This window comes from Gallus gallus, chromosome Z (genome assembly GCF_016699485.2).
Source record: "Gallus gallus isolate bGalGal1 chromosome Z, bGalGal1.mat.broiler.GRCg7b, whole genome shotgun sequence".
Classification (NCBI taxonomy): domain Eukaryota; kingdom Metazoa; phylum Chordata; class Aves; order Galliformes; family Phasianidae; genus Gallus; species Gallus gallus.
This window is the reverse complement of record NC_052572.1, coordinates 71527480-71554318: the sequence shown is the minus strand read 5'-3', so window position 1 is coordinate 71554318 and position 26839 is coordinate 71527480. Positions and strand designations below refer to the sequence as shown.

The 26839-nt window shown below is 42.9% G+C and overlaps 1 protein-coding gene across 3 annotated transcripts in view; it reads right to left on the bottom strand.

Moving 5' to 3' along the window:
- Window positions 1-26839, bottom strand: part of ACO1 (aconitase 1, soluble) — a 52304-nt gene that overhangs the window by 18357 nt on the left and 7108 nt on the right. Inside the window, exons 3-6 of one of the 3 annotated variants that reach the window (XM_046905174.1) lie at window positions 19684-25659; window positions 6118-6238; window positions 3675-3843; window positions 827-964 (exon numbers count right to left, since the gene is read on the bottom strand). In XM_046905174.1, the coding sequence (XP_046761130.1) occupies window positions 827-964; window positions 3675-3843; window positions 6118-6214 (404 nt within the window). In that variant the 5' untranslated portion in view covers window positions 6215-6238; window positions 19684-25659. Of the gene's footprint in view, window positions 1-826; window positions 965-3674; window positions 3844-6117; window positions 6239-18050; window positions 18483-19683; window positions 25660-26839 lie in introns of those variants that run through there. The other 2 variants (XM_040655324.2, NM_001030536.2) reach the window with 2 other exon arrangements.

The following is a 26839-nucleotide window of genomic DNA, read 5'->3' as shown; positions in this document are numbered from 1 at the left end:
CAAAACAAAGGTAATCAATGTTGCTTGTATTATTTAAGAAGTTTAGTTTAAATCTGAGCGCTAGTCTGCATATCACACAGATGGTTGGCTTGAAACTCATATTTTGGGAAAAGGTAGAGCACATCTTAGAGCAATGTGAAGTTTTCAAAGCCTCAGTCAATACAAGGAAATCAGAAAAGAAGAAAAGGGAACTGGAACACAACTACCTTGCAGCTTAATCTGTTCAGGATCTGTTTCAAAGAGTATTTTGGTAGGCTCATGTTTACATATTAGGGTAAAAGGAACCCACTGCAGAGGTCTCAGATTTAATTATGAGTCTAGTGAGCATTTGTCTGCCCATAGCACATTCAGGACCAGCTTGCATTATACTTCTTTCACATACTGTTAGTAGTCACATTAATCAACATCTTGTGCTCTTCCCTGTGGAGGCAGAGAACCAGCAAACAGCTGAGTCAAGGCGGCTCAGGTCTGCTCTTACACAAATAAGGAAGAAAGGGGAGAGTCTTGTCTATCCTTTTCAGGAAGGTAAGGTTAAAAAGTGCAAGTGGAAAAAATCTATTTCTGAACAACTAATAATAATGCAGTATTTTTATGGAAAACTGTGATCACCACAGGTCTGGATAGAGCCTGTTTCTATTAACGTTCAGTCCAGGCTTGTGCTGCTGAGAAAGAATAAAATTTCTATTTTGTTCACAGCATCCAATGCAACTCTTTAACTTCATCACTTCTCAGGTTCTACGATGTTATAGTTCATATGCTTAGAATGTCACCAATTACATTACCAGCTTACTAACATTAAGAAGTAAGAGATGTTTTGTATCCTTACCGCCTGTTAAAATCAACCTGGATGGAGTGATCTATCACTAGATCAGCAGGACAGATAGGATTGATTTTTTCAGGGTCCCCACCAAGTTTCTTCACAGCATCACGCATTGCAGCAAAGTCAACAACAGCAGGTACCCCACTATAATAGAAGATAATTAGGCAATGTGAAAGGAGAAAAACAGGCAAAACAACTTCAGCCAAAGTCCCAAGACTCAGAACAGACACCTACAGCCACACAGGAAGCAAACTGTGGCATCACCCTAAGTCTTGGGATCATTACTTCAGAGACAGTACTCCTAGGAAGATGAATTCAGAACAGGAGAGACAGAACTGCATCTGCATTCTGAGTGCTGTAGCAATAAAAAACTAAAGCCAAAATTCATCAAAGTTCATCAAGGAGATTATCATGCTTGGCTGGGACTCTAGGAAAAATAGTTCAATCCAGCATTCCTTTGGGACCTTGAATTTGTTTCTCTTCTTTTGCTCTGTTCTTGTCTCCTTCCCAGTATGCTTTAAAGAAAAACAAAAACAAAAACAAAAGGTTTGGGGCAGGTGGAGTGAAAAAACAACAGTGTCCTTCTTTCCATCCTCAGTTATGTTTTTTCAGCTGATTTTAGGGCAAAGACCATCTCTTCCAAGGTTTGTGAAATGCAGGAGAATCTTCTCCCTGATTTGAAAAGTACCTTCCACACTTCTGCTAGTTTTACTGGCAGAGCAGGGCTTTCAAGGCTTCTTAAAGAACACAGGACATGACTACAGAACACACCTATTTGCAGAAGTGGATTTCATTTGGAAACCCTCTTGCATATCAATGTATCCAATTGTGCTAGTTGCCTAGACAAAAAAGTTGTCTATGATGTGTCTGTAATGATTTAATATCATTCAGTATCTCACAAAGAACATGCTTCTGCAAGAATAGCCCCAAGTAGCAAGAATTTGTTCTGATGATATTAAAATTTTAAAATATAGCAGAAACACTGCAGGAAGAATCATGGTTGAAGTGTCAGGAACCTCTGGGGGTGCTCTGGTCCAACCACCCTTTTCAAACAGGGCCATCTACAGCAGGTTGCCCAGGCTTATGTATATCTCCAAGGACAGAAACTGCAATGTCTCCTGGCAATCTGTGCCAATGCTCCTCCTCCCTCAAAAAAGTAAGAAAGCATTTCCTCACGTTCAGAGGGAACTTCCTGTTTTTCAGTTTGAGCCCATTATTTTTTGTGTCTCTGTCACTGGCACCGCAGGAAAGAGCCTCACTCCATTCTTTTTGCACCCTCCATCCAGGTACTTACATAAAGTAAAAAAAGATAAAGTAAATCTGCTAAGAACTGGCAACCTCAGCCCCCCTCTCCCCGAGCCTTCTTTTCTCTAAGCAAAAAAGGCTCCATATTTTCTAGACACTCAACACTATAAGCTGCTGATGTTCAGTAGTTTTAAGCAGGTTTTGTTTGTTTGGTTGTTTTTTTTTCCTAAGAATATGCATACATCATGGAAAGCAGCAGATGCTGCATTACGGATAAATTTGAGGGAGGGCAGGGGTGGAAGAAGATGAGAGGAAGATCTATTTACCAATTTACAAACCTCATGCAACTGAAAAGAAACAGAGACAATACTCATCTACATACTCAGAGGAACTCAGCGTAATTGCAGAACAGTGAGATCTAGTAAATTCAATAATCCTAATCCATGACCTATGAATGTAATTGTTACATGGCTTCTGTAAGACTGCCAAAGGCTCTATTTTCTAAAAGCTCCCACTTGGGAGCATGTTCAAGAGCTTGTTTTTGAATACAGCTGCTCTGCAGACTTAAAGCAAAATTTTTATAACTCAGTTGGAGAGAAAGGAGTAAGAAAGAAAAGCAGTAACAAAGGGAACAAAGCTTGCTTGTAAACTGGTTTCCTCCATACTCTCTTTTTTAAGGTTAGCAACAGCCAACAGACAAAAATAAGTATTTAGGAGATGAGCACTTTTCTTAAATTGAAGCTCTGCTAGTTTTTCAAACATCTTCAGAAGTTGAGCTGCATTGGGCCCTAGCACATGGGAAAATGCAAACCAGAAGGTGTGACAGGCAAGACACATTGCAGTCCTGAAGAAGAAAATAAAGTGACAGCTTAGCAGCACGGGGCTTACCACAGAATAACTGAAATCTCTGCTTCTGTACAAAGGTACAGGACAAAGGTACAAAGTAGAGTGGACTTTCACGTCAAAAGCCCTACTAAAAACAGTTAGAAGTTACTGTTTCACCTGAAAATTTACTTTCCACATCTATCAGGGACACACTAACATATGGATATTACCACCACTGCAATAAAAGGGCCCAGTTTCAGAGTCCCTCAGGTAGCCATCTCAGATGACATTTGGGGAAAAGTAGACATTCATTTTTTCAAAAGTCTTTAAAAATATGTATTTGGAATAATAGTGATTTAGAAAAGAAAGCAATGATGTGGCTTATAAATGAGGACTGAGAAGTGTAAAATATTAAAAGCAAGAGCCCCTCCAAAAAATAAATTAAAAAAAAGAAAACAAGAGGAAAAAAAAGAGAAGCCAGCAAAATCTCTTATTCCAAATTTCTTCATTTGCATGCAAATGTATCCATCTTACTTTCTCTCCATTTTTGAGGAACTTCATGAAGATATTTATTTCTGCACCTCGGAGGTACTTCATCTATGTTTTTATTACAAGTATTTGCCTTGCCAAGAGCTGTCTGCCTAATAACATCCAGGAAAGCTGAACACAGTCCCTCCTAGCATTTCATTGCTATTATTTCTTTCAGCTCATGCCCTCCATCCCAAGCTGAGTACTCCTGCAGTTTCAAAAACCCCTCTTGTTAGATGTGGAGAGCATTACTCACGTGAAATCTTGCAGAATAACTCGTGCAGGCTTAAATGGCACTTCAACATTCTTGTGTTGCATCACTTTCCAGTTGAGAATATTCTCAACATCTTGCTTCTTCACTAGGAACTCATCACAGTTTCGGATCGCTGCTTCCAAGAGGACTCGAATAGAAAATGGAAGACGTGCTGCATGGGCAAGAGGTAATAAATAAGTAGTGTATAAATGCAATAGAAAAACACAATTTTCTACCTAGAATAATTGAAAATATAGTTTACATGATCTAACCATTTTCTTCCTCTCAAGAGATGGAGAATGAAAGTGAAATGCAGCATTTGTGTATCTGCTTATCTTTTACTTCAAGACAGAAATATGTAGGCCACTCCAAAAGTAATGCCTCCTATTTATTTCCCAAGGAAACTACAACAGACACAAAGAGCACAATAACACTGCTGCAGGAGAAAGGTTGTCTTCTCTCTGGCCTGACTGTAGAACCTTGAGCCATCAGCTTAGTCAGTATCGCGATGTGGTCCAAGTTGATGATATGTCCAGCTTCCAGGAACTCCAGAAGGATCACCCCTTTCCTATCCCAAAAGCCAGCACACATCACTTTACCTGCTTAGGGCTGCATCTTGAACTTTTTCCTCTACGGGCCATTTACACACCACCCCTCTACGGACTGCCATTTTGACTATGGTTTATGGAGTTGACGCCACATCTTGTCACCAGTAATATTATCCAGGAAACTGTTACTTTCACCCTCATAGTGGTTAAATAGGTCCTGACAGACTTGCTTACAGTGCTCTTTCCATTCCTGTCTGAGTAATCCTGGGACCCACCTGCCAAAACTTTGTGCTATTCCAACACTGCCACCATTGTCTCCAATGCATCGGAGCCAATACTCAGCTCCATACACAGCTCCCTGGTTGCAATTCACCAAATCACGTGGATGACCTGATCGAAATGCTCTTCATTTCACGGTGTGACAGGTGTGCAAGGCCATTCAGAACATGGCTTGTCTTTCACATCACTGCTGCAACTGTTGAAACACATCACTCACCACCTCACTGTGCTCATGCCCACCGTTTGGTGTCCATAAACATTCAAAAAGCATCAATGAACGTCAATGGATGCAATGCTTTCCACAGGAAGGGATTCAATGACACACCTTTGCTTCATCTGCACTTCCACACAACACCATTCTGTCAGACCACCCCTCTGCTGCCATTTGTTGTATGGCAACAAACTGTAAGCGAATACTGGTGGGAAGATTCAACCTCTTCTGATGTACCACCAATATCTGCCCCTGACATCACGAGTCAAGGTAATAAAACAGGAAGCATTACTTTTGCCTTAATCCTTGTACATGTGAGATGTTGCCAAAGATTAGAATCGCTCTGACAGCCCTACCATACGTAATAGGTATGAAGAAAAGATAAAAGCTTATCTGCAATAATGGATGTTTGAGATCCTCTCTTTAAATATTTCAATTAAAAAAAAACTGAAAAGTTTGTTGTAACATTCTATCCATGATCCCAGAGACACAGAAGTTATCTAATCACTTAGAATCACTTGCACTTGTGGTTTTTTTGTTGGTTGGTAATTCACCACCACCATCACAGTCAGTTAGTACATTATTCCATCTCTCTACAGGACTGTGAGAATTTCACCCATTTTTTTTCTTTACAGAACATGGAGCTTACTCCTCCTGGGATTCTGAAATAAGTCAACTGCTAATAACATACATGCATTTGCCTGCTTCTTAAGGCTCATCTCGGCTTTCCAGAGACCAGGTCCAGAGTTAACCCATTCCTGATTTACATAGTATCTGAGCTTGCAATGGATATGCATTTAACATTCAAACAAAATGTTCCTTCTCTTCCAAGCTTGTTTTCCTAATCACTTGTTTTCTCTTTGAAAGAAGAGAAACACTCCACACAGGCAGCTATAAGCTATAGATACTGGCTTTCTAGGTCAGCAGCATGGGATGTAAGGCTTTTTCCAGGAACACACAGAAGTTGCCTAAGTATATTCAGGAAGTGTCAGTGAGAAAAAACATCTTCAGAAACAATTCTCACCTCTACTCATTGTTCCTTTTACATGTGAACAATTTTTCTGTATGATTTAGCTACATCAGAGTCAGGTCGTTTCCAGCCTTTCACAGCTGCTGAGTGAAATCTTAGATCTGGCTAGCCCTCCTTACTTGTTTTGGAAAAACACGACTGCAACATGCAGTTTGCATGCACAACGTTGAGAAAATTAATACTGTCAACTTGTTGGTACTTCTGTAATTCTAAGTTTCCATAAATAAATTCTGCTTTTTTGTTTTCAAGAAATATCTTCTGAATTCATAGTTCTCTCTGTGACTGGACAGTCATAGATTCATTATCATCCAATGCTGCAATGTCTCTGGTACTGTTCATCAAAGCTAACCATATGCTTTCCCTATGTTGTCAACGTACCATATCTCACATCTTCCAATTTGCTCAGATTAAAGAACTTCTTCAGAGGCTCTTTAGCATCCAGTGGCTCAACAATCTGTACAAAAGGGTTGCTCATGGTTCTTAACGACACCTTGTGTCCCTAAAATACAAAAGAAAAAGAATTAGCACTATTTTTACAGTATTTGTCCAATGTGCAAACGACACACTCTACAGCCCCACAAAATATCTGTTCCACATATGTGCAAAGCCTATGCCAGAAAAAAAGGTACAGTACAGCCTGTATTAGTAGTGCCCTTTCCCTACAATCTGCTTGTAATGTACTCAGAGATAAAAGGTGTGCAGGAAGATAAGAGCACTGTAAAAATTTAAGATGCACCACATGGCTTACAAAAGAAATTCAGTGTCTGCACTGACACTGCTTGCACTACTATCCTCTTCAGGCTACCTCTGGACATCCCTTTGTGCTCCTGTGATGCCGTAACTACAACAATGCAACCTTGCTTCTGAAGTGGCAGTAGTTGAAAGCTAAACAGACAAATCATTTTGCATTCAAAATTAAAAATTTGCATAATTCACCCAAACAGAAACATGATGATTTTATTTAAGCTAGAAAGAGTTACACAGTAAGATTACCAACCCTATATGAATATCTAAGAAACAAGGAGTCCTCTTGACATCAGCAAGATTTGAGTCCTCACAAGAAGAAAATTAAGGCTGACTTCACTGTAAACATCTTGAGATCTCTTTTGTGGCTATTCTAGCAGTTTAATGGGCAGAGTATACCACTAGGATATGGGACTTTTAACATTCACATACATAAGTCAAACTGTCCGTGAATGTTTCCAGTATCAACACCAACGGACACAGAAGGGCCTGAATTCACACTGGAAACATCCCTCAATCTTCAGAAAAGATTAGCTGCATGTGAACTGCCTACTGAAACAGCTCTTAGGACACTAACACCTGAATTCTACCCAAAGCTCTTTTGGGAACACTGCTTTAGGCTAATATATTACAACAACAACAAAAAACAGTATGAAATGCACCACTTTGACGAGCCTTTGAGACTGGTGCAGATGGCTGCACAAAGATCAGTATCTGCTAGTAGTACTGTGTTGTGTTAATGATTTGTGTTAACATCAGGCCAAAGGCTGAATTAGTTTATTTCACCCATTAGATCTCATTGACTCTTCAGGAAATAAAAATACATGGAGAATTGTGGAATCATTTGAGTCAAAAGGGACCTTTAAAGGCCATATAGTCCAACTCCTCTACAATGAGCACAGACACCTACAGCTCCATCAGAGCCTGATCCAGTCTGACCTTGAGTGTCTCCAGGGATGTAGCAGTCAATTGATCCCTGGTCAACCTGTTCCAGTGCCTCACCACTCTTACCATAACACACTTTTTCCTTATACCCAATCTAAATCTCCCCTCCTTTAGTTTAAAATCATTTCCCCTTGTCCTGTCACAGTAGACCCTACTAAAGAGTCTGCCCCCTTCCTTCTTGTAGCCCCTCAGCAGATACCGAGCAGCCACTCTCCAGTCTCTGCCCTCAGAGCCCTGTCTTCTCCTGGCTGCACAGCCCCAAATCTCTCGGCCTGTCCTCGCAGGATGTATTCCATCTCTTGCATAGGATTCCGAAAGCACTCCAGTACAAATCACATCTCACACATTTTCAAGATAACAACAGTTAGGGGTGAGACAGATGGAGAGAGACAGGGAAAAATGAAGGTCAAGGGAATAAAGTATTAAGGTATTGTACAAGAAAGGAAAATGCTCAGTATTCTGTCACGCAAAACAAAGGGAAACTTCTGAAGAAAATGTTGAATTCCCAAGGAAGTAAGAAAGGTAGAAAAATGAACAGATTGCAACCATTAAAACAACTAAAGTTGCTCTGTAGCATTCACAAACAACTTACCTTGATTTCTTTGCAATATTTTTTTGTCCTTGTACAAGGCCAAAGACTGTTTACTTTTTGCACTGGAGCCTGTACTGCCCTAAAATTCCAGCTGCTACTGACACATCACCTCTCACATTCCCAACTACAAGTTATTTTCCAAGATTCCTTTTCCCAGCTTTGCAGATACCAGTCCCTCACATTATCTCATAAAATTTTGGTCGTCCTCTTCTTTGGTAAGCATGAATCACACAGGTATTCCTCTTCTAAAGCAATCTCAATGCTTCTTGGACTGAGCATGACTGAAATGAGCTGCTTCCTTTCTGTGCTTGCAAGCTATGATCCTAATGAGTTTTATTTTCTGCATTCCAACCTGAGAATTTTATTTTATAGATACTCATTTCTCGTGGAAAAGCCTGACAGATAAAGCAGGAGATCATTACTTCAATATGACCATATGACTCCACCATACTCAGGTGACACACTTCTATCTAAGTATAAATTGCACCAATAACATTTCTCATTTAAGCCAACGTCTTGGCAACCCACAGAGGCAATTCAATCACACATTATTGACTTGTTACCGTTTCTGTGCCATTATCAGTTAGTTAAACAAAGGCGCCAAACTGTGAGGTCATCAAGGCTTACATGCATGTTCTCTTATCCTGAGTGGTCAAAGTGACACAAACAATTGTGATCAATGGGTCTGTGTCAGGGTGGAGGCCAGTCACAAGCTGTGTCCCTCAGGGGTTGGTCTTGGGACCAGTGCTCTTCAACATCTCCATCAATGACGCAGACGATGGTATTGAGTGCACCCTCAGGAATTTTGCGGATGACACCAAGCTGAGTGGTGCATCAATACACTAGAGGGAAGGGAAGCCATCCAGAGGGACCTGGACAGGGTGGAAAAGTGGGCCCATGACAACCTGATGAGGTTCAATAAGGCCAAGTGCAGGATGCTGCACTTGGGTTGGGGCAATCCCAGGTATTTATACAAACTGGGGAAGATCTCCTTGAGAGCAGCCCTGCAGAGAAGGACTTGGGGGTCCTGGTGGACAAGAAGCTGGACATGAGCCAGCAGTGTGCGCTTGCAGCCTGGAAGGCCAGCTGTGTTCTGGGCTGCATTAAAACGGGTGGCCAACAGGGAGAGGGAGGTGATTGTGTCCCTCTACTCGGCTCTTGTGAGGCCCCATCTGCAGTACTGCGTCCAGGTCTGGGGCCCCCAGTACAAGAAGGACGTGGAGCTCTTGGAGCAGGACCAGAGGCGGGCCACTAAGATGATCAGAGGGCTGGAGTGCCTCTCCTATGAGGAAAGCTTGAGGGAATTCGGCTTGCTTAGTTTGCAGAAGGCTCCGGGGAGACCTCATTGTGGCCTTCCAGTACTTGAAGGGAGCATACAAACAGGAGGGGGAATGGCTGTTTATGAGGGTGGATAATGATAGTACAAGGGGGAATGGTTTTAAACTGAGACAGGGGAGGTTTAGGTTGGATATTAGGAAGAAGTTTTTCACTCAGAGGGTGGTGATGCGCTGGAACAGGTTGCCCAAGGAGGTTGTGGATGCCCCATCCCTGGAGGCACTCAAGGCCAGGCTGGCTGTGGCTCTGCACAGCCTGGTCTGGTGGTTGGCGACTCTGCACATAGCAGGGGCTTGAAACTCAATGATCATTGTTGTCCTTTTCAACCCAGGCCATTCTGTGATTCTATGACTCTATGATACGAAACAACTCTTACAATCGTGTAAGCTCCATGGAGCCCCAAGCAAGAATTAAAGCATACAGAATGAATACTAAATTCTTAACAACATTGCAGCAAATTTCACAGCACAATCCATAAACAGTCTACTATTATTTCCAAATAAATTATAAACAAAGTGGCCAAAGCACTGCACTCAAGTTGCTGACCTGCCTCAAAGTTGTGAGGAAGCAATACTTCACAGGTTAAGTCCACTAAAAAAAAAATCATATAATCACAGAATGAATCCTAGAATGGTTTGACTTGGAAGGGACATTAAAGATCGTGTAGTTCCAACACCCTTATGTGGGCAGGGTTGCCACCCACTGGATCAAGCTGCCCAGGGCCCATCCAGTCTGGTTTTGAATACCTCCAGGGATGGGGCACCACAGCTTCTCTGGGCAGCTGTGCCAGGGCCTCACCACTCTCTGAGCAAAGAGTTTTCTCCTAACATCTAATCTTTTTCAGTTTACGGTTACCTCTTGTCCTATCACTATCAGACCATGTTAAAAAAAAAAAGAAAAAAAAAAAATCAGTCTTTCTCCTGTCTACAAGCTCCATTTAATACTGGAAGGCCACAGCAAGGTCTCCCGAAAGCCTTCTCTTCTCCAGGCAGAAGCAGCCCAGCTCCCTCAACCTTTCTTCACAGCTTATGTCATAAGCAACTTGCTGATGGTATACTCAATCCCATTACCTTGGTCTCTGATGAGGATAGTGAAAACCATTGGGCCCAAGACAGAACGCTGGGGGGACACCACTCATCACCAACATCCACCTGGACATACAGACATTGACCACAGTCCTCTGACTGCAACTACCCAGCTGATTCCTGCTCCATCAAATAGCTCACCCTTGAAATCCATATCCTTCCAGTTTAGGGATAAGAATGTGGTGTGGGCCCATAGTGAAGGCTTTGCACAAGTCCAAACAGATGACACCCTTTGCCCGCTCATTCCATCACAGAAGGCCACCAGATTGTCTGAAGTAATCACTGCAGTGGATACAGATTAACTTGAGATTGCAACACGGAGTATTTATTCATTTTCTGCCTGCACTGAAATGTAAATATGCAACGAGGTTAGGCAGCATCTGCCTGCCAAACACTGGCTCAGTATGCAGGGGTCACAATGCATGGCCACAGCAACAGCTGAACATACAGACTGCAGAAAGCGCTGGATCTACTGCCTCTTGGCCTCCAAACTATTTGCACAGAGGTCACATGTGAAATGGGGTTCTGCATGCTCACCCTCAGGAAGGCAGAAGTGAAAATGAAGAGCTTTCTCATGGTAACAGCCACAAGTCACCCACACAAGCCACGTTCCTCCTGGCTGTGGAGGACAGCATTAATTGCAAACTACACTCGGGTCTCTTGACTAGTCAGACTCTAGACACCCATTCCCCCACCTCTGTGCAATTCTGGACACTCTCCTATGACTAAAATGCCTTCACACAATTGATATATATGTAAGAAAGTCGGTCAGAAGGGAAACAAAATAAATTTCCCTTCAGACTGCTCTGCAGAGCAAAAGGAAACTATTCTAAACTCAATTTAGCATCTTTAAGGCTACATAAATGCACAGTGGATCAGAAAGCTAAGAAAACAGATGATTTTACATGACCAGATTTCTGAACATAAGCACGTTAAAACCGGGAGCCAGACTCCATAAGAGTGATAGCAAAAATAATTTCAGGCAAACCCAGAAATTTTTTTTTCTTCGCCTTATAAAAAAGAGAAAATTAGCAGGAGAAGCTTATGGGTGGAGAAAAAAAGACAACGGTTAACAGAAAGTATCATAATAAAGAGGACCACCACAAACCCAAAGACTTGCATAAAAACTGCTAGGCCTTCAAGAAGCTTCCTTCCGTCTCACAAAATCCATGCCTTTGTGACATTTGCAGTCGAATTTGGAACACATTCTCATTACTTTAGCCTTTTCAGAGGTTGTATGATTTGTATAAAGTGAACAAGACAAACCACAATTTTACTTCAGTGCTTCCCGTGCCAACTAACACAGATCTGCAAACACTGGTACTGGTTTATATTAATGCTGAACATCTTTAAATCTAAACTCTTTCACTGTTAATACTGTTACCCATTCAGCGTTCTATGCTGAAGCGGTTGCTCAGCACTGTGTCACTCACCTTCACATATCATTGGAGTATATTTAGAATTTTCCCATAGGCTGCACACCAGCTTCTCACAAGAAGTGTTTTCAGGCTTTCTTGTATCCCAGCTCCAGAACTCTCTCCCCCACAGAAGCAAAAGTGCAGAAAGATTCTAAGCACAGGCATGGAAACCATGAATATCAAGAGGGGAAAATTTATTTGAACTAGGCCATAACTTTCCAAATATAAAACAAGGAAGTTGTTTTTCATGCACGTAACATTTGCCCTTCCAAGCAGAGAATGAACTCTTAGATAAAACAGCTGCTCCTTAAAGTACCACTGGATATGATACAGGAGGGTTCAAATCTCTCCAGCAACAAAACTTTCTATTGTGATACTCTAACAAAGCATTCACACTAGCAAAATACATGTACGTCATCCTCACTCCATCCATATTGAGTCAAAGATACCTGAAGGAACAGGCAAAGGTGATTGCCAAACCACCCTCCAACAAATTCAAAAAGTCACGGATGTCAGGTGAAGTCCTCAGTGACTGGAAAAAGCCCCTCACCGTTTTAAGAAAGGGAGAAAGGAAGGCCCAGGGAAATACAGGCTGGTAAGCCTCACCACTGTGCTTGGAAAGATCGTGGAAAAGATTCTCCTGGAAATTACAGTAAGGCAACATAGGGATGTGATCAGGGACAACCAGCATGGCTTCAGCAAGGTCAGACTGTGTCTCACCTACCTGGTGGCCTCCAATGATGGAGTGACAGCATCAGTGGACAACGGAAGAGCAGCTGATGCCATCTATCTGGACTCATGCAAAGCCTTCAATATGATCCCACACCACATTCTTATCTCTCAACTAGAAATATATGGATTTGGAGAGTTATTCAGTGGATGAAGAATTGGTTGGATAGTTGCTGCCAGAGGGCTGTGGTCAATGGCTCTATGTCTAAGTGGATAATGCATCCAGACCTAGGACCCGCAGCACAAGAGAGACATAGATCTTTTGGAACAGATCCAGAGGAGGGCCACAAGCGTAACAGGAGGGCTAGAGCACCTGTCATGTAAGAAAGGTTGAGGGAGCTGGGTTTGTTCTGCCTGGAGAAGGTTTTGACAAGACCTCGCTGTGGCCTTCCAGTACATGTTATAACCTGCAGGGAGAATAACTTTTTACATGTTCTGATAGGGATAGGACAAGGTAAAGCAGTTTTAAACTAAAGGAGGGGAGATTTTGATTAGATATTAGGAGGAAATTCTTCATCCAGAGGGTGGTGAGGTGCTGGAACATGCTGACCAGAGAAGCTGTGGATGCCCCAAACCTGGAGGTGTTCAAAGCCAGGCTGGATGGGACCCTGGGGAGCCTGACCTGGTGGTTGGCAACCCTGCTGACAGGAGGGTGTTGGAACTACATGATTTAAGCTCCTTTCAGAACTATGCTATTCCAAGATTCTCAGATTATAAACATCAACTCATAAACACCTAATGGTTTGACTGACTAAAGTAGACATCAATTAGTAAACATTCTTTTTCCTGGGCGGCTTATAAATTGACTGTTACCAGTGGGAGGAATGAGCTAGCACAGAATCACCAACTGGGCAGTTTAAATTAAGCAGCATACATGATGCTAGAGTGGTTAAACTCACAAAATGCAATGGTGGAAGACTTAGACCTGCAAGGACGATGGGTATCCATGAAGAAACTTACAACTGAAAATTGGAAAAAGGAGAGGTTAGCTGGCAGAACTGCTGTGGGGAGAAGGCAAAAGACATATGGATCACTCACAGCTGCAGCAGCACATACCACCCATGCTCAACTTGATCACATCTGTACCATCTGTACCAACAGTTGCGATAACCATTCCCTCTCCAGCCAATCCAAGTTATTTACCTTAGTTTTGCCTACTCAACTGATTGACATTTTGTGTGAGTATGTGGGTGTAAAAATTTAAGGGGAGACTACAGCAGATTACTGAGCTGTAAATCCATCAAGACAATACTGAGCACGTCACTTCTGACATTACTAAGAATTATGTATCACTGAAGAGCACTTCTTAAACCTAGAGTTACTGCTGTGTTCCCTAATAGAAGTGTCTGCAATTTACATAGCTCTACTTATGGTTTCACATTCTGCTCAGTAATGGCCCTAATTGAAGGTGTTGGTGACTCAACTTTAAATTTACCTAAGTTACAGACCTCCTACCCATGAATCAAGATCTGTAAAGTGGAAGAGCATGGAAAGTGTTCCTGCCCCTGTTAGAACAGGATGATCTTCAAGGTTCCTTAATCCCACACCACCTTGTGGTTCTGTGATCCCTTAGCAGGTCCAGTAGGCAGGAAACTTCAGTCATGTTGGAATTGCAACATGTTCTATATGATCCTGTCCTGCTTGAAAGAACGTTTTAAGCATGCTGACAGAAGTCTCCATGCTTGATATGGAAAGATAGCCCCTTCAGCATGAGTCAGGTGTCTGCAGTAGTAACACTTTCGTAAGTAAACCCATTCACAATTCAAGACAGCTTGGGGTGGGGAAGGGGGGAGGCATGGATAGTTGTGTGGTAGAAAAGAATTAGTTGAAAAATCCAAGTTGCTTAAGAAATATGTTTTTGTTATCCTAGCATCTATTAAAAAAAAAAAAGAAATGGCTCAGCATTTATAACTTAACACCACTACTAGAACAAGCAGAGTCTTGTTTTGTACTGTATCTAGCTATAATTACATTTGAACGCACACAGAACAGATGAGTATGACTACAGCTGCAATAAACACACGGGTTTCTTGTTCTGATTAAAAAAGCTCTTACTGTTTAATACTTGCTCTACCTACGACAGATAAGGCCACTGTATAAGAACCACACAGTGCTGCCCTGCTCTAAACTACCAGCAGTGAGACCTGAGTACTATCAGAGCTTTCAGAAAGAATATGTTTCTTCATTGCACAGTCCCTAGTTACACAGATCCTTAAAGAGAAGTACACTAACTTTTTGACAGCTGAGAAGCTATTCTGCTGGTACAAACCATGACATTATCATGCACTGGAAGAAAACACAGCAATCTGTAATGGAGTTTATTTAAAACACTCTGCACAACATTTCAGGGGGCCCATTTCAACTTCAAGGCTCAAAAGGAACTTTGTCCTGGAACACAAGTGGGACCCTGAACTGCTGACTTTATTGCTTCCTCTTGATATCTAAAACTTTGACTGCAACACTAAAGCGTATATACTTTCAAAGCCACCAAGTGTAACACTTCAAGCACAGTGGGAAGTGTGTATTCCTATAAATGATATACTTCACTGGCTATCATAAACACTCTGAGAATTTCACTTTGTTAGCAGTGCTGTACTACACGCACAGGAACTGAAGATTTAGTTCACAGACCGTGTTTGTGAAATCAAGCCTTCGTCTTTTTACAGAAACTCCAGCTCCAAGCAGGCTAGAAGTTGAGATATGTCCAGTTTCCAGATAATAAACTCTCTCAAGTCATCCCTATGGAAAGTGACCTCCTCCTCCCTCACTTAACAAAGCACACTTTTTGCTCAAGGGATCACTGAAACACTTCCATTGCATACATCTCACCAGCTTTTGATGATTCACACTTTATCAAGTATCTTCAGACAGCCTCCAGAACACAATCTAACCATATAGTTAACAAAATCCAGATCCTAATTAAGCAGGCAAGAGTGTTAACAGAATGCTGGGTCAGCAGACTCACCAGTGAGTGTCCTAGTTAAAACTAGTGACTAATATTTTTTTTTCCTGTAGAAAAACAAGCAACGTTACACTTAAGAATATAGGAAAGCTTATTTTGAGTTTAGAGTACACTGGAAATTGAATCTTTCGATATTTTTTTTCTCCTTAAAGAGTAACTTTTATCTGTTTCCTACCTCTGCACAAACTTGCTGCTCACTTCCCCTATCTTGGCAGTCCTAGACCATTCATTAATAAAAATGCAGCATGGACTAGTTTTAACAAAGAATCAGCTTTCATTGTTAGTACAAAAAAATAAATACATACAGGGGCACAAGCAGCAGCATGTTCCCAGCAATCAGTTAACACGGAAGCACTGCAAGAGAGCTGGAAATTACAGTGTTCTGTAGGCACCCAGAAAACTTTAGCCCAAAATTTAGTTTCTGTTTCAGAATGGGCGATTAAAAAAGACATTTTGTTACTGGTTTTGTTTCAAAAGCCTCCTGTGAAGGTTGGAAGGACGACAGCAGAAGAGCAGGAGGAGGGAAAACAAACTGGGCGTCCTGTCAATTAGCCCTCTTCTCACTACAGTACCATCATCTGAGTTCTGTGAACTGCTGCTTCTGCACCCATTGGAGTCCTTCTGTCTGGAGAACTGCCATTGTTTCAGAACAATCGCAAATGGGTAGGTGGAAGGATGAAGAACTGATGAGAGAATTATTAACATTGTGAAACAAATCTAGCACCATCAGGAACAAGTCTTAATTTTTCAGATCACGGCAATTTGCACTCGAGAAGTATAACAAGAGATTTCTCATTAATACATCTCTACAGCTTAGAATCCCCACAACTATTTGACAGGTAATGCAGACAAACCCAACTTTCAGTCTCCTTGGTTTCAGCCTGCAAGTAGCAGAACAGCTGGGTATCTGATAGCATTTCATCAATTCCAACCAGCCGTTACCAGAGCTTACCAGCCACGATCCCACTGGAACCAAATGAAGTTCCAACAAAACATTTCTAATTGGCTTTTTCAGAAGAGTTTTCCACAAAAAGACCAGGGAAAAAAAAAAAAAAAAGAAAAAAGAGTATTTTGCAAGTTTCTGAAGTCCCTGCCCTAGTATTATTCTATGTCCAGATGGCCTATGACAACATCCCAAACATCTAGAGGAAATGTTCTTAGCCACAGCTCATTCCCCAGGCAACACTGAAGGCAATAACCCTGAACAATCATTATCTTCTATTCCTACAAACCGGGGAAACTGGAAAGAAAGACTCGTATTTACCTTCTCACTGTTTCTATGAGGGAAAGAGACCGCTCCTCAATTCTGAGCCTTTCAGTAACTTGACACAGATCATTACTGCAGGTAGGGAGAAATTTCCCAGCTATTGAACAGTAAAAGCCCACAGTGAGAATATGTGTTGAAGAATACTAGCAAAATTAATTTCCCACTACATTTACTACGTAAATATCAGTAATATTTCTTCTGCGGTTTTCTGCAATTATTGCACGAAGTCTTCCATAATGACGAGAAACGCTTCATCAGGAATATCAAAGTGGGGGTGCATCATTCACTGGCTGACAATACAAAGGGATTAGAGAGGAGGCAAGGGTCAAATTAAAACGTGGTATGACTAGAAATGAAGTGTGAAAGACCCTAGGTCTTTGGTTCAGCACTCATCTGCACTATATTCTCTGCAACACATAGCTGTAAGAAAGTGTCCAAACTCCTTCACATACTGAAAAGCCCTACATGGGAATCTTCTCAGTCTTACGAAGCTGACAATTTTTCAAGTACTGACCATTTTTTCAAGCAACTCCTCACACACATCAAAAACCTGGAGGGCATAAGAGTCAGCCGCATTTCCTACTTTACGTGCGTTAAATTCTCCCTATGTCCTTTGAAGAACCAACAATCCCCAGAAGTTTATGAGGACATTCTGATGAAGCACAATTGATTTTAAGCCAAGCATTGCAAAATAAACATCTCAGTGTTAATATTTGTCCCTAGGGTGGTCTTCCTCTACTTTGGTATTATGGACTCGTAACGAGCCAGGCTGAACAATGGCAGCAGCACAGCTCACAGATATTCACCCAATTCCGTGCGTTTGGTGACAGAATCCTCTGTTTCAGATCAAGTTTCCTGCTGACACTAAAAGCGTATTTTAGCCCAGATCTCTGCTCTTTCCCCCTTCTCACACCTATACGGGCTTCAGAGGTGGAAACTAAACACCAAAGTACAACGTCCAGTTAATAAATAAGAGAGTGCTGCTGCGGTGTTATGAAACGCAGCAATACAGCGGACAGACCCGGAGGGCCGTACGGGACGCGTACCCAACCAGAGGCCGGAGCGGAGCCCACCCGCACGCAGCCCCGCGGCCGCTCCCGCTGCCGAGCGCTCGCAGCCGCCGCGCGTGCCCCGAAGGCAGCCTGCCACCTTAGCGCAGCCTTCTCCCTGACCCTGCTCCTCCCACCCCCCCCGTGCCTTTCCTCCATCCTTCCCGTTCCTCGCCCATCCGCACCGCACGCTTTTTGCTTATTCTTTTCACGACGCAGCAGCGTTGTCGCGTGCTCCACATGCACGCGGCGCGCTCTCCTACACCGAACGCTAGCGGACAGGGCCAAACCCGCCTGGCTCGCAGCCCCCGGGGCCCCGCTGCCGTTAAGTGGCCGTTCCGCAGCGGCAGGCTGCCCTCAGCGCGGCCTGGGCCGCAGGATGGCCGCTCCCCGCCCGCTCGCCGCCAGGGCGGGTCTGCGCCGCCACCGCCCGCGGCCGGCAGGGCCCGGCGCCGCACGGAGGAAGGGCGGGAGGCTCAGGGCCGCGTCCTCTGCTAAGCGGGAGGGCGACGGGCGGGCACGGCGGCCCGACCGAGCGCCGGACTCACCGTGGAGCTCGGAGGAACGGAGCGCCGCCGCTTCCCCGCCGCTGCCGACGGCCTCAGGAGAGATGGGGCGGGGGAAGGCCGGCTCCGCCCGCACACTCAAAGGCGGCCGCGGCCCGCCCTCGCCGGGGCTGCCGACCGATGAGGCGGGTCGGGCTTCCCGCTCCTGCTCGGCCTTTTTTCGCCCGCTGGCCGTCAGCCCTCGGAGGACGGGCGCCTCTCTGGCGCGACCCGGGGCTCGAGCCCTGCTCCTCGGCAGTCAGCGCTGTGCTGCCGGCCGGGCACGGCGGAGCTCTCGGAGTGCGGTCTGCACGCGTGACACAAAGCGCAGCCCTCGTGCCGTGGGGAAGAGCTCGCTGTCCCGGCTGTCAGTGTGCTGTCTGTTATGTACAAACAGACCGACATGGTGATGCCAGCCCTGAAGGAGATGCAGGAGCGTAGTTCCCAGAGGACCGCACAGCTGAATGATGTGGGCCCCTTCTAAGTGTGTAGCATGCCTGTGATAGAGTGCGGTGCATTTGGGGCTTGAATAAAACATATTAAAATGCATCTAATTATAACAAAAGCATTAGATAAAGAGGAAAAGGGGAAATAAAGATCTGTAGGGTTGCGTTGTGTCCTTCTAGCAGGGAGAGGGGGATGACCTAGATTCACAAATCCACCTGGTGTTGGTTAAGGTGAAATAACACTCTAAGTCCATACGTATACATAGAATCACAGAACCACTTAGGTCTGAAGAGACCTTAAAGCCCACCCAGTTCCAACCCCATGCCATGGGCAGGGCTGCCCCTCACCAGCTCAGGCTGCCCAGGGCACATCCACACTGGCCTTGAGTACCTGCAGGGATGGGGCAACACAGCTGCTCCGGACAGCTGTGCCAGGGCCTCACCGCTCTGAATTTTATCATGATTTCCTAGTAGTATCTTATCTAAATCTTTATTTTGTACACACCCCTACTTACTGGCCTCAGTTCCTGGACTTCTGGAACCTCCTCTCACTCCAGTTCCAGAATTGGTTCAGTGACACTTGCCCCCACTGGGTGACATGGCTGTTTCTCAGGCATTGTTCTGGACCCTTGTCTTGCCTCGGTTCCTGGAATGGCTGAGACACCAGCTAAATCTAAGGAAGACCAGGCAATTCCCATGGTTTAACTGTATCTTGGAGCACTGTCCAGGCTCACTGTTCAGTCACATGGGGCTTGTGCCTTACATGGATACAAAGAGCTTAGAGGGACTCATCCCTTACATGCATGAAAAGAGCTTAGATGTCTTACCTGTCTCTGAAGAGCATCTTGGAGAGTAGTGACAAGGAGACTTGTTGCCTCAACACCAGGAGAAACAGATGGCCAGCAATGTTTTCTTGTTGTTGTTGTTTTGTTTTATTTTTCCCTGAAAAAAAAAAAAAAAAGTTTGTGGAGAACAAAGAAGGCTACTTGCTGATATTGCAGGAGAGGAGCAGATCTAAGATGCATGATGTGACACAAGAAGTAAAAACAGAAGCATTGTTCTCTTCTGGGAAGGGTTGCTGTCACCTAGTACAAGGCTAAAGATGGCTCTTCTGATTGTTTCTGGAGTAGTTTCCTGCATGCTGACCTGCAGTGGCAGATCCTCCTGCCTACAGACTGTTGGGTTGGAACATGTAGACCAGGGAAAATAAATGGTAGGATCTCATGGTCTAGCAAAGAAGATAAACTGATTTTTATTTTGTTTTAACTAAATACTACAGTTCTGGCTCCGGCACACTTGATATTGATTTCAGTGGTATATTTGTGTTTCTTAGGGTCTCTCTGTCCTTAAACCTGCTGTTGTGTTGGTACCTCTAGATGTCCCATCATCTACAAAATGTAGTACTTTTGAGTTATCACTCAAGATCTTTTACAGGCTGACTTGGTTTGTGTTCAGCATAAATATCTCGTGGAATAATGTATATGCTCCCACTTCTCTTTTAGAACTGAATGAGTTTTGAGAACATTTGATTGGGTTTGACAAATGGTTACCTTGGACATGGAGATGGACATTTATTCATAATCTTCTTTTCCAACCTTTTGCTGGAGAGATTCACTAAACTGAGTTTTTCAGAATGCAGTCATAGTTGTAATTTGACAGTAGAAGGAGAAAGCCAGTGTTTTCTTCAGGACACTACAAAATAGTGATGATTTTGGTAGTAGAAGAAGCTGGAGAACTTTTGGGACCTCTTAGTGCCTTCCTTAGGATTTTGGATGATGCATTAATTGTTAGCATTCTTGATTTCTGTACATATTTAATTATATTAATGATATAATTTCAGTACATTCCTTTTGTTGCAATAAACTCTGGAAATAACTCTTTGGCCGCTTCCTTTCAAAGAAAAGGAGTGTGATTTTTGTTTTTGTTTCCAACAAAAGAGAAGACCATGTTCAACACCAAGTTTTGAGTGATTGATGAAATCCTTCATACCTAGAATGCCAGAGCAATTGCTGCAAAATCTAATTGGCCTAAGATCTCTTGGGTGGAAAACAAAATATAGTAAAATAGCAGGTCAGTAACAAAAGTAAGTAATCTGTTTGTCATCTATAACTTCCCTCAGTCAATATCTGCAAGGTTGGTAATTTCTGTTCCATGTGGAGGAGGCCCCAAGACCTGCTGTGGGAGGGAAGCCTTCTTAGTGCAAGCAGAGGCAGCACCTCTGCAATATTGCTGATTGTATGCAAGAACACAAAGGCTGTGATGGGATTGAAAGATAGGCTGTTCCTTCAAGGGTTTATAGTAATGCTCTCTGAAGGTTATTGTAGGTTGGCTTTTGCAATGAGGAGTGTTTGAGACTGCTATTCCTCTTAGCAGAGTTGAGTTGGTAGTAATGTGGTTCAGACAATTTAATGACTGTGGTTTTGCCTCTCTCCAAAGATTGCTAGGAGGTGAGTAGTAGGTTAACTCCATTGTTTGTATGGAAGACATGCACTGAAATAGATTCTTGGTTTTATGAGCAGGTTGCAAGGACCTCCAACAGTTTTCTTGGGCAATTGTGCACTGTATTGAATCTGGGTTAAAGTTAAAAAATTAAAAAAACAAAAAAGCAACTTGACTTCCTTCAGTTCTTGCACCCAAGATGGACACAAACAGGAGTGTCATGCTTTTCATACTGCAATCCTGGGAGTCCCAGTGCTCATGACTTCCTGTTTTTCAGGGTTTCTCATGAAATGATTTCCTAACAGATGAGGAACTGTGTGTCAGTACTTTGTCCTTCCCTCATTATTGGGCAAATCAATTTACAAGAGGCTGTTGTAACTTCAAATTGCTTCTAGAAGAGTGTTCTCTGAAGCTATTCACCAAGCAGTGTACTAGGAGCCCAGGGAGTGTATCATAAATGTTCAATTCCAAGCTGATTTGGTGGATTGGTGGACAAAAACATATGAGCTAGCAGCATGCATCGCAGGTTAAGAAGCCAGCTGTATACTGTGCTACACTGAAAGATGAGGGGTTGGTTGGGCAAGGTAGGAAATCCTTCCTCTATACTCCATTCTCATGAGACACAACAGATAGTCCAGTGCTGTGTTCAGCTCTGGGGCCTACATCATAAGACAGTCGTGGACCTATTAGAGGAGGTCCAGAGGAGGAACACAAGGATGATCAGAGGGCTGAAGCACCACTCCTGTAAACATATGTTGAAAGAGTTGTGGCAGCCTGGGGAAGAGAAGGCTTTGGATAGACGTCATTAATGCCTTCTAGTATCTAAATGGGCCTAGAAGAATGATGGCGACTCATCAGGGAGTGTAGTGAAAGGACTCTGTAAAACGATTCTAAATTAAAAGAGGGTAGATTTAGATTAGGGCACTAGGAAGTGGGTGGGAAGGCTCCGGCACAAGCTGCCTGGAGAAGCTGTAAATGCCCCCTCCCTGGAGGCATTCAAGACCAGGTTGGATGGGGCTTTGAGCAAGCTGGTCTAGTTGGAGATGGAACTATAGGATCCTTAAGGTCTCTTTCAACCCAAATCATTGTATAGTTCTATGACTTCACTGTCACACCTGTAAACTTATCTCATTTGTTCTTATCCTGTCAAGAAGTTACAAGTAAGTGGGGTTCTCACGGGGTAGCTTTCAGCTCATTACAGCCTGAAAGCCTTTGCATAAAGCATTTAGCAGACTTCTGTGTTGTGCAGGTTCCACCCACGGCCTCAGCTGATTACTGAGGTTGCATCAATCCTCTGACTGCTGCCACCTGTTTCACACTAGGCTAAGACTGGGATAAGGGAGACAGTAAATTAGAGCTTGTCAGCCTGGAGGATCCAGAAGCGTTGGCCTTTCAATGCAGTCATCTGAAAAAAGCGTCCCTCAGTAGCACAATATAGGTGTATCCTCCAGATTGTCTCAGCTTTCTGAAATGGACCAAATGGTTTTGTTCCAGAGTGCTGAGTTTCTCCCAGGCAGCATCTAAGGGTATATCATATTACATACTATATTCTGTGAGTTCTGAGTTGATACTGATATGAGTTAATATTTTCAAATAAATCCAGCTCTCACTAGAAGGGCTGTACCCTAAGAAGCCATCTGAAAACCAGAGCTTGAGAGCTGCTGAGGTGGAAGTTTGCAGGCTATGGCCTGAATACAGGAGAATAGGATTTTTATAGCTGATTATGAAGGAAATCACACTTACATTTATGTAATACATCAATTTAAGCTTTCTGAATTGTTGGTGTGCAATGCTAGTACAAGAAAATGAGAACCTAGAGTCTCTCAGAAATCCTGTTAGAAATATCAAAGCGAGTTCTAGGAATTTAAACCAGTGATGGCCTGCCAGCTGCTTTCTGCCTTTAATCAGATTATTGTGCATCCTCTAAAGGAAACTTTGTGGCCAGCATATTTTAATAAATACATTATAATTTGTTTCTGATCTCAGCAGTGATTTTCTTAAGTGCTTTTCTTTAAAAGATTCTTCGTTTAACTGTGGTCAACGCTTATTGAACACCACTCTAGCTTCAATATCAAAACAAAGATTTAACTTATGCCATCTGCTGGTTAAATGCGGTTTAGCAAGTGCTCTGTATCATGCACTGACAACTGGGGAGAAATAACACGGAGTTCAGATTCTGATTTTACTCCCCAGCCAAAGTTCATAGGTGGAATGTGAAAGAAGTCCCTCTGCACTCTTGTGGAATACAAGCATTTGTTTGATCCTGACACTGAAACTGCAGAAAAAGGAGGTGAGAAAGGGACTACCTGACTGCCAGCATTATGCTGTTAAAACCAGACTCTGTATTACCTTTGCAGAATTCCTTCAGCAATGGATAATCTCTGATAAGATTGTAGTCACTGTACTGAGCATCAGAAAGAAAACGTGTGTGCATTATGTAAATATAAGCGCAGTTCCTGTCTCTGTTAAGAGCAACAATACAACTTGCAGTAAATGCAGAAGTATTTGCTGAGGGCCAGTGTATTTCTATGCATAGCTGGACTTTAACCTGGACTAGATTCTTGAGCATGCTGACTCTAAAACAAACCCAACTCCAAGCATTTATTATTTAAGTTGTTAGTGTACGTGCAGTGTACACAGTTAGGCTAGGTCTGTGCTAGTTTAAGTTTGTATTGCAGTTGCACTGAAGTTCCCTTGCTGAGCTCAGGCAAGAGATGTTATTTACCTAATAAACTGAAAGGGGATGAAGGAAGAGTTGGGAGTAAAGTAATGCAGAAAGTTGGTAAAGAATCTCTGGAGCACAGGCCCCTGTGCCATACGTTATATGTCCTGTCTCAACTGTTTTCAATTCACACAGGGCCTATACAACATGCAAATGTTGATATTCCTGATTATTTGCAGTTATGTGGTCAAGTATGCATTTAAGTGCTTATAGGATGGATAGCTCAGTATGAGTTTAATCTCTGACATCGTGTGTTCTGGTGAAGGTCAGCACTTTGGGCAAGTCTTGTGAGGATGGGCTTTACTTCAGATGCTTGGCTTCAGGATGTGTAAGCAGTGAGAATGATGTATGTCACATTAGTCTTACCTCCATCCCATCAGAACATTAGATGCAGATTTTCTCAGAGATACTTCTTTTAAAACTCGTGCATCATTTTAAAATGCCTTGCATTTGTGTAAAAACAACGTCGTCCTTTAAAACAGAGGGAAGATTATTCTGCCCAATGACTGGAAAATAACTGAGTTTACCAGTGAGTGAGTGGAACTCTACTTATGAAAAGAGAAGACTCCCTGAGACTCCAGCAGAAGTGTAAAGCCTCTCTATCTTGGGGTAGAGTGTTAATGAATTTGTAATAGCTTCTCTGTGTCCCAGATGGATTTCCTCAGGAAGGGCTCCAGTAATACAGAGCTCTGGACAGAGGTTTCTGAGAATAATTTGAGAATAACTTCTGCTTTGCAGAGAAACATTAGTATAGAACATAATCTTGTTGGACTACTGTTGCATTGCTCTGATCAACTGGGATGGAAGCTTTAAAGCTGTCTCTGGTAGAAAGAATGGAAAAGTAATAGATATAAAGTGCGAAGCTTTTACGTAGAACACAAGAGTGATTTCAGAATCGTCTGCAATTGAATTAAGATAATTGTGAAGTCAATTGCTTTAAGACTGTATAGAAACTAAGCATCTTGAAATGGTCTTCCAAATGCAGATTGTGAGAGCAAGTCACGAGAAAATGCCTTGAGAATAAAAACATGTTAGAAAAAAAAAAAAAAAGGAAACTAGGTCAAAAAGAAAATGTGCTGAAATTCACAATAGTCACTGGTAGAAAAATGGGCCAGAAGCCATTCATAAATAAGTCACACTGTTATCAAAGAAAGAAGGATAAATGTCTAGATAGATTCTGCTCTGCTAATATGCTAGGAATAAATGCTGTAAAATGTTCATTTCAGAGTAATTCATTCAACAAACACTGAACTAGTTTTGCACTGACTGAGAACTTCCAGTCTAGGGTTGAACCAGATCAGATCCACACGCAGTTCAACCCAGAATCCACTCACAGCTGCAAGTGCACAGCTTTAAGTGGAGCTGTTGTCATTTCAACCAGCCAGTGGTCATTTCAGCCACTTTTCACTTTGACAGACTGCTCAAATGACACTTTTCCCCTGCAGTGAGAGACTCACTTTGTAGACTTATGTGCAAAATATACCATAAGTCCTTGGGAAGTGAATAGCACTTGAGGAACAAATGAGGAGGAGAAGAGCTGTCTTTCCCCGTGTCTCAGCACACCAGCACCACTCAAACAGCTCAAGACTTCGGTGAGTGGAGAGCACAGTGTTCTTCATTGCGTATCCATGGTTGCTGATTTCTGAGTGGAAAAAAAAAAAAAAACCATCTGCATGTCTTTTAACCTTAGCAAAGGCTCTGCATTAACATTTTTCCTTTGGGCTCACTGTGGATAGTACTAAATGGAGCATTTACAGTCTTATTCTAATAACAAATAAGAGCTACTACATTATTAATAAAAGATACAAAGACAGCAGCAGAAAGCAAGTACTTCACTTTCCTTAAGTGTCACTAATCTATATGCATATTTAGTCCACCTGCTGACATTAATTTCAGTGCTCATGTAGCCCTTGTTTGCAAGGAATAGTTTTTACTATCAGATCAATTACTCAGTCACAGCAGAAGGTGCAGAAGCTTTTCTTCCAGAACAGGCAGAAGTAAAGCCAGGAAATGCTAGGAGCTGAGGCTCACTTTTATCTTCTCCAGGTGGAAGAGGAGGAGGAAAAGGGAGCATCTGGAAATAAATCTCACTAATCTCTCTGAAGTATGGAGGATGATAGAAAAACAGATTTTCATCCTCTTTCATAGTGCAACGTTTAGATGCCACCAGAGTCAATAATCCTCTGCTACTGCTCTGTGAACCCCCATTGTTATTTGCTTGTTCACTGAACAGACTGCCTCATTTTCCACAGCTGTAATCGTGCAGAAAGCAACCAACTCAACGGGACTTACTATGAAATGTTAATTTGAATGCTACCATGCTCTGAATGCTTAATTTCAAACAGTGAAATTCCATTCACCTTGATTTTTCTAGTGCAACATCTTAATTGGCAAAACCATGGAAAATCTATTATTTACTAGAAGATCAGGTGTTCTGATCACATTTCCTGTGCATAACCAGCTTTAATTCTTTGATGCTGTCAGTATTTGTCAAGGCCCAGCCTCTTTTAAATGCCGACTTCCCGCAAGCAGTTCATATTGGAGAGTTTGTAAGTGTGTTACGTGGAGAATAACGACTCAGCCAGGCTATCCCAGACTGGAGTCCCATCTGGCTGACTCTGCTCTAGCCTAAAAATTACACTGGCAGTATTTTGTTGCAAGACGGCTCCAAGCTCCCTTGCGCGTGCGGCGGGAGAGGCACAGACTCCCTTGCTGGTGCAGAACGAGGGACGTTTATTGTAGGTGCTTACAACCTTTTTATACCCGCTCAACAACAACTGGTCACATGCAGGAGCCAGGCGCCTTGTGTGTGTTCACGTCTG